General features: G+C 53.7%; 1 protein-coding gene across 1 annotated transcript; it reads right to left on the bottom strand.

The window, feature by feature from the left end:
- Window positions 1-1,879: 1,879 nt before the first annotated feature.
- On the bottom strand, window positions 1,880-8,011 carry LOC119150931 (cytochrome P450 1A4-like). The gene is made up of 7 exons (XM_037394113.1): window positions 7,851-8,011; window positions 6,115-6,980; window positions 5,756-5,882; window positions 5,396-5,485; window positions 5,184-5,307; window positions 4,531-4,617; window positions 1,880-3,282 (listed from the first exon to the last, which is right to left on the bottom strand). The coding sequence occupies exons 2-7, from the start codon at window positions 6,970-6,972 to the stop codon at window positions 2,976-2,978; spliced, it is 1,593 nt and encodes a 530-aa protein (XP_037250010.1). The 5' UTR covers window positions 6,973-6,980; window positions 7,851-8,011; the 3' UTR covers window positions 1,880-2,975.
- Window positions 8,012-8,223: the final 212 nt, after the last annotated feature.

An 8,223-nucleotide genomic window follows, 5' to 3' on the forward strand; every position in this document is an offset into this window, starting at 1 on the left:
CTGTCACACCCCGTCACTGTTGCCTCACGTCCTCCATCAGCTGTCACTTCCATCCCACTCCAGTCACCTCCATCACATCCCTGTCACCTCCATCCCACCCCAGTCACCTCCATCCCACCCCAGTCACCTCAGTCCCACCCCTGTCACCTCCATCCCACCCCAGTCACCTCCATCCCACCCTTGTCACCTCCATCCCACCCTTGTCACTTCTGTCCCACCTGTATCACTGCTGCCACACATCCTCATCAGTGGTAGGTGTCCCTGCCCATGGCACAGGGGGTGGAACTGGGTGATCTTTAAGGTCCCTGTCAACCCAAACCCTTCTGTAGTTCTACGGTTCTATGTCTCTATCACCCCCATCACCACTCCAGATGTTCTCCATCACCTCTGTCACACTTGCATCCTCTCTGTGACATCAATCACACCTGCATCCCTTCTTTGACCTCCACCACACCTCTATCATCTCCTCCACACCTCCATTGCCTCCATCATGCCTCCATCACCCCCATTATATCTCTATCACCTCTGTCACACCTTCATCACCTCCTTCACCTCCATCATACCTCTGTCACCTCCATCACCTCTGTCACACCGCAATCAGCTCCATCACACCTCCATCACCTCCACCACACCTCCATCACCTTCGTCACCTCCATGACCTCCTTCACACCTCCATCACCTTCCTTGGACTCACCGGCAGAGGCACGGATACATCCATCTCCCACTTTCCCCTTGGCTCCATTAAAAGCAGCTTTTCCCCGCTCTGAAGCCGGAGGCTGTTTTGCTGATTACTGGGAGGAAGGAGCGGGTGGGGTGCTGGATCCGCACGCTGCTGACCTTCCCCAGCTAATGGCAGGCTGTCCCGGGGATGCTAATTAAAAGCCAAATCGTTGTGATAGCAGTCAGTAACAATAACACTAAGGTGAGCAAGGTCATGGGGGGAGGAAGGCTCCTCATACCGAGAGCCGCTTTTCCACAGCACAGCCCCAAAATTAAAAATAACTGAATTATTCAGCTGTCCTTTATGTCTTGGTGATAGACAGCGTCAAATATTAACTTTTCTGCACTTATTCTGATTTTGTCCCTGTGTGGGGCAAGGGTAGCTCACACCACAGAGCACCCCAGGGCAGGGATTTGGGGAAAAGAACACTTTTCAGCAGAAGACTGAATTTGGCCAAGATTCCCGATGTTACAGCCCTGTTTGAGGGCTTGGCTAAATATTTGTGGCTCGTGAAAATGTCCCTGTGGGGCAAGAGCTGTTTCCTACCCTGCCGAGCTGGCAACCCTGGCAGGCTGGTCCCTGCAGGGATGCCACTTCAGGTATGCGCCGGCCCCAACTTTTCATATACTTCCATATTATTTGCATGGCAATTTAATGTTTCTTGCCTTTTTTAAAAGTTAAGTTATGCAAAGCCTCAGAAATAACCATGCTTCGAGATGGGGAAGCACAGAGTAGGCAATGGCTCAAAGCATCCCTCTGTGGATTGCCTCCCTGAGGGCTCTGAAAGGCTTTTTTCAAGCTATTGATTTTTTTTTTCAGGGACAGAATGGCTAATCTTGATTTTTAGTGAAAACCTGAACTAAGCCAGAGCTTGGCATCACCTCTCTGCAAATCACAGCTGAGGCTGTAGCTTCTTTATATACGCAGGAAGAGGGACCAGAGACAGCACCCACAAGGGCTAAAAACTGCCCCTAAAGGCACTGGGGTCCCAGCCCTGACAGTAACAGGACAGCCAACTCACGTGTCTGTAGGAAAACCCCTGATCCAACATACCCAAGTCAGATTGTAAAGGATGATAGAGAGGTAGAGGGGGCTTCCCCCCCCTCCCCCCAAAAAAATCTTTTTCCAGTGGAATAAGACCAGCAAGAACCAAGCAAGAAACTTTCATATACATATTTATTGGATTAGAAATACTGTGCAGTTGATATCCCAGCATATGGATGCATTCCACACAAGCAGGAATTGCTGCTCCGTTTGCCATGAGAATTCACCTTCACGCTGGCTAAAGCGGATGCAACATAAGGCAGCGCATCCCCTGCGGTCCTCAGACCAGTGCTCCTGTTACTTGTCTGAGTATAGACATCTATTGCTTAACAAAAAATAAAACCACACTAGTTCAAAACAAAAGATGCATAGCCTGAAAGCCAGAAGTGTTCTGCTGTGCCTCTTACTACATCTTGTCCCTTGTTCTGAGTCCTTCGATATTTTCCAGGAGGCTTCTTGTTAGGAATTTAGCTAATATGTCAATTTGCGAGCAGCGCTACTTATGAATATATATAACTTTTTTCCCCCCAGTAGGCCGTCACCAAGGATTGGTAGAAACACTTGGGTATTGATTTAATGAATTTACATTCAGGGAATGTGGCTGTGCGAGGTGGCACCCAGCAGGGCTCTGCTTGGGCTGGGTGCTGCCGCAGGGAGCCACTGCATCGGCTGGAGAGCCCCTTCCCACCAGCACAGGGAGCCAGCGGCTTGGCAAACAGCTCTGCCAAATGAGCTTAAAGACTTTCCCCACCGCACAAAAAGGCTGGCCAGGTTTCTCGGGGAGGAACGTGCAGGTTTATTCCCATTTTGTGGATGAAGGGAGTTGCCCACAGCAACTCCAGCTCTGCCTGCAGCACCGGGCAGGTTGAGGACACCCCTACTGATGTCCCACACTGCTTCTCCCAGCCCAAAGCCTCCCCCTCCCCACCACAGGGCTGCGGCCCCCTGGACTTGCCCAGGAGGGGTGGGCAGGCTGGACCCCGGTGAGCTTTCCTGCACGCAAGGGCAGTGGAGCAGTCTGGGGGGGCTGCGAGGAGCCCAGCAAATCTGGCGTTATCCCTCCCTGCTCGCAATTACACGAGATGAACAAGCCTCCAGTGAAGCAACACTGCGAGGGGCTGCGCTGGCTTCCAGAGAGCGCTGGCAAAGGCAGGCTGAGTGTCTGAGTCCAAGGGCTGGCTTTCTGCAAAGCGACACGTCCTCCCACAGCTTATGCTGAGTTCTTCACGGGGAAACGCTTCTTAATCTGGAAGCACTCGCATTTCTTGTATTTCATTGTCAGTCCATACTGAGGAGTGATGTCCACCTCCTCCCCAGGGAGAAGGCTGAACTCCAGCTGCTGCAGCATGGTGGTCAAGAAGAGGAAGATCTCCCACCGGCCTATGGACTCCCCGATGCATCGCCTCTTCCCCAAGCCGAAAGCCATCACCTTGTCACTCTCTGTCCTACTTATTTCAGTCCCTGCAGCATTGAGGAACCGCTCAGGGTTGAAAGTTGAAGGGTCCTTCCAAAGGGTCCTGGAGCAGAAAGGAGACATGCTGAAGGGAGCTGTTTTCAGCCATTGTGGTAGGGACAGCAATAAAAAAAAAACCAAACAAAAAACCAAAAACAAAAAAACAAATCCTCGCAGAGAGCAGCACTGCAATGCTTTCTCATTTCACCCTCCAAAAACTTTGGCAACCTCTACCCCAATCTAAAATGCCAACTAAGTGTCAGACACCATCAGCTCAGTCTACTGAGACCTCTATTTCAAACTCTGATTGTGTTTGCCTGTGCAGATACCAGAGATGGATTTAATTCAGCATGCAATAGCGAGAGATCCTGCAGTTTCAGCCAAAAGGAGAGCACAGAAATCGGTCAGCAGCTCATAAAAAAAAAAAAAAAAGAACGGAAACCTGAAGGTTTTGCTGGTAGAACTCAAAGAGGGAAAACTTCCCAACCTGTCCCAACTCAGCTGCTGGGAGGTGCCAGGTGGGATTTTCCAGTGTCTTAGCTAAGAATTTATGCTTGGATATGGAGAATCCTCTCTGACCCTAAAGACACTGTCCTGTTGCAGTGCTCACCAGCACAAGCAGAAGAAAAGTTTAATGTTTCTGCACTGCTGGGCTATTTGGATACAAGTCTCTTGAACTTCTGATCCAGAACACCTGGTTTGGGAACCACCTTGTGTATCAAGCCTTAGTCAACTTACTGCCCCCCAGGAGGGTTTCTACTGGAGAGCAGTGGAGGAGTAAACCAGGGCTTTGGTTTCCAGAGCCCCTTTCAATCACCAAAGCTGATTATCAGCAATAACAACATGAGCCTATTGAGTTTAACGAGAGGCACGTCAGGGCATATTTCTTCCTGAAAGAGGGAACCAGGCTCAGCTCTTGCTGAGCACATCCAGAGCCGTCAACCCAGATCACAAGGGCTGCTTGGCAGCAGGATCTACTGATTCCTGATTATTCAGCAGCCCAAGCTGCCAGCCCTTGCACGTATGTGGAAAGTCCGGTGCATTGAGGACATCACATTACTGCACAGAAATTGGGTAAGCCCTGGTGTTGGGGACTTGCTGAACTGGTGACCAAGTCAACCCAAGGTGGCTCCATGCCCCGGAGAGCCAAGGCTGGGCTGAGGAAACCCACGTGATTTTTGGTCCGATCTGCCTTTTCCTGCCTTCGTGGCCCATCTGGCTTTTGGCATGTTGCTCTAAAGGATCAGAGTGATCTTAAAGCCAAGCAAACCCACGGCAGCCTGGGTGAGCACGGGGGGTTTGGGATACTCACTCATCGTGATTCACTTGCCACTGGTTGATAAACACGCAGGTATCCTTGGGGATGTAATAGCCATTCAACACTGTCGCTTTTGTTGTACTGAAAGTAATAAAGGCAGGGGGGAAGAAAAGTTAAGAGGAGACCCACAGCTTTGCAACAAAACAAAGCTTGGCAAGCCCTAGGGGCGTTCCGTTTTCAATACCCTATTTGTACTTCTAGAGCTGGCTAGAAAATACCCCGGTTTGTATTTCAGAGACTAAATAGTCTTGGTTAACACTTTTCCTCAAGCAGAAAGATTTTAGTTTCAGGAAGCTGGATGAGTTGTGTTGTGGTTTCTTCCAAGGCAGAGGGAAGTAAAAACCCAGGGGTGTTCACCATCCCTCTACTAGCAAAGGCTTTGGAATAAAACTACCCTCAAAGGAAAGGATTCACCCCCAGGAGGGCAGCAAGCTGGGCAACAGATGCAGCCACAGGTGCCAGCACTATCAGCGAGCACGAAAGACACAGGGAGCTTTAGCACAAGTAACTCAGGCTGTGCACTGGAATATTTCCCCGTAGCAGGGACTGGTTCCCAGGCAATTATCTGCCAAAATGGCACTTCCCAGAAAAACACTCCAAAAAACCCCCAACACCCCAGACAACATGTCAGCCACTCCAGCCCGTACCTGTGCGGGATGGTGAAGGGCAGGAAGGAGGAGTGCCTGAACATCTCCAGGATAAAGGCTTCTGTGTAGGGCAGCATGCCCCGGTCCGACAGCCTCGGTCTCCTCTCCCAGCCGATGGTCTGGTCTGTGGGAGGTCGAGAGAAGGGAGTGGGTTGGGGCCAGCCCTTGCCAGAGAGTTTTTAGCCCCGGCAAAAGCAGGTTCATGGACTCACCTAGTTCTTCATGGATCTTCTTCTGGATGTTGGGATACAAGGCAACATACATGAGGCTCCAGGATAGGCCAGTTGTCACAGTGTCAAAACCTGGGTGGATGTGAAAAAGATACTTAGTTACCAAAAGAGGACAGGCTAGCAGGTATTTACAGATCCCATCACTCCAGACGTTTGCCTTGGAGCAGTTCCACCATCAGCTATGACCAAATAACCATTTGCTCTGGTCACTGCTCAGGAGGGCACCCAGGAGCCCAGCAGCAGCTCCAAACACTCAAGCGTGGCCAGGGTCTCACCCCAACAGCTCCAACGCCCCCACCCAGCCTCCCAGCAGCAAGGCTTCACCCCCAGAAATGTTCCCACCTGCTCCAAAGAGGTCATTGACAATGCTGATGATCTTCTCGTTGGAGAGCAGGACACAGGCATCCTCCCCTGTGCTCTTCTCCTGGCAGTGCTCTATCAGCGAATCCGTGATGTCCCGGATGTGCTCCTGGGGAAGAGCAGGTGAGTCAGGGACATCATGGACATCCAGGGCTGGGGAAACCTCCCCCAGCCAGTGCCAGCTCTCGGGGGCATTAACTGCAGATTGGAGAGCTCCGAGGAGCTTTCCTGGGCAGAGGTGGGGGGACAAGGGAGTACCTTCTTCCCGGCATTGCCCGGCAGGCAGCAACTGACAGTTGTAGGCATCTCTAATCACATCCAAGAGCATTCCAAGCTCTTACCTTATCAAAGCTGGTGTAATGCTCCTGGACAATTTTTTGCACAAAGAAGCTGAAACGCCTGTTGATGTCCTTGAAGAGATGCATGGTGCGGCTGGGAAGATACCGTAGCATGGGGATGAAGTCTGCAGGGTTGCCAGCAGCAGCCACATCCCCAAATTCATTGCCGAGGTTCACCAAGCTGAGCAGCTCTTGGTCGTTGTGCTCGTAACGCTTGCCAAAGCAGATGGCACAGATGACATTGGCCACAGAAACCACCAGGTACCGGTTCAGGTCAAAGCTCTTCTCCTCATCCATCAGCTGCAGGAACTTGGTGACCAGGTAGTCAGCCTCCTTGGAGACGTGCTCCTCCAGCAGGCAGGTGGAGGAGGACGTGGGGCTGGGGGCGATGGAGAAGGTCTTCAGGGCGTTCTGGGCCAGCTTTCTGCGGGCTTTCCACACCTCCCCCGAGTCGGGGCTGAAGGCCAGGCTCTGGCCGTTCGAAATGTATTGGAAGCTGTGGAGGTCCGGGCGCCCCATGAAGTCTTCTCCTTGCTTCACCAGCGCTTGCTTGATGGTGTCCAACCCGCTCAGCACCAGGACGGGACGGGTGCCGATCCTCACCTCCATCACGTCCCCATACTTCTGGCTCAGTCTGGTCAGGACCAGGTGCGTGTCCTTCCTCAGCTCCAGCACGTTGCCGAGGATGGGGTAGCCTCGGGGTCCTGGGGGGCTCTTCAGCTCCTTGGGCACGTGCTGCTGGAGGGACTGGAGCAGCAGGAAGACCAGGCAGAAGACGGCAGCCGCGAGAAGGACCTCAGTGGCCGAGACAGTGCCTTGGCTTCCCACCAGCGACATCACAGCCTTCATCGCTGCCGGCATGTAGGAACCTTAGTAATAAGCCAAAGAGGCATCATGAAGGGGGGAAGTTCCCCAGGGCACCTCTGATTTGAAACACCCTTAGCAGTGACCGCAAAGGGCTGCGGGCAGGAAAGCTGGGCTTAACTTCTGATCCAGAGCTGCACCGGTTTTCTGCACTTCAGGAAACTGCTTGCACTTAAAAGCAGTTTTTGTGCTAGCCAGGAGTGAAAGGAATAGGTCTCAGAGCTATTTCTCTGTGTGTCAGGGAAGGAACCATGCTCTCAACTACTCTTTTCTACCACAAAGCCCTTTCCAGAGTGCTTGACTGTAGGAGAGCTGAATCCTCCTGACTGGAGTCATTAGGTTGCTTGCACCGAGCCTCTGCTCGCCACCAAACTGAATACAGCAGTGCTACTAATTCCTACGAAACCGATGGCCATGAAAGACATGGCTGTGGCATGGGGTGGCGGCACCAGGCTCCCAGCTTTGATAGGAATCCCTCAGAAAACCCTGAGCCAAGGGTAGGAAGAGGCTGGATTCGAAATCCCACCTGCCCTTGGGTTGGGCAGGGTGCCACAGCCTGGTCCCACAAGTTGAGGAGCCTGGAGGGCTGATGGGATCCCTGCACCCCAGTGGGTGCAGCCCAGCCAGGACCCTCAGCCCAGCCCGCAGCTGCCGATCGTGGCCACCGCAGGGCAAGGATCACCCCCAGGACCCCCCAGAAATCACCTTCCAACAGCTATGGGAAGGATGCTAACGGGGATTCGGGGAGCTAGAGCAGGGGGACCACCCATAGCAGGGCACCCCCTGGTTTTCCATCCCTCGGGGGTCCCGTGGGGGAGCTGGCAGTGCCCCCCGCACCTCTCCATCCTGCGGGCACAGCCATGCCCCCTACTCACCTGCGGCGCGGCGCGGCGGGGGGCCCGATCCTCGCGGCAGGTACCCCGCTCGCCCTTCGCTCCTGCTTTATATGCATCGCCGCTCGCCCTGATTGGCCCGGCCACCTCCCGTCACGTGACCGAAGCCTAATCAAAGTTGACGTGCGTCCAAACTCCGAAATAACTCCCCGGCCCCCCCCCACCCCCCCGCACCCCCGGCCCCTCCGCTCCCGCTCCGCCCGTGGGCTGCGGAGCCCCGCTGCCCTGCCTGTCCCCGTGGGAGGCTGCGAGGGGGCGGGGGAAGGGGGGGTTGTCCCAACGGGCCGGGGGGTGCCGGTGCCTCCCGTGGGTTTCAGACCGGGGCGGGCATCGCGTGCGAAGCGGGCGGGATGTT

The sequence above is a fragment of the Falco rusticolus genome, chromosome 7 (genome assembly GCF_015220075.1).
Source record: "Falco rusticolus isolate bFalRus1 chromosome 7, bFalRus1.pri, whole genome shotgun sequence".
NCBI classification, from domain to species: domain Eukaryota; kingdom Metazoa; phylum Chordata; class Aves; order Falconiformes; family Falconidae; genus Falco; species Falco rusticolus.

Bases quoted from the DNA above. Each gene is read 5' to 3' on its own strand.
- LOC119150931 (XM_037394113.1), bottom strand. From the start codon at position 6,972: ATGCCGGCAGCGATGAAGGCTGTGATGTCGCTGGTGGGAAGCCAAGGC. The intron at 5,308-5,395 runs GTGAGTCCATGA...GACCTCCCACAG, and splicing joins GAAGATCCATGAAGAACTAG to ACCAGACCATCGGCTGGGAG. The intron at 4,618-5,183 runs GTACGGGCTGGA...TATTACTTTCAG, and splicing joins CCCTTCACCATCCCGCACAG to TACAACAAAAGCGACAGTGT.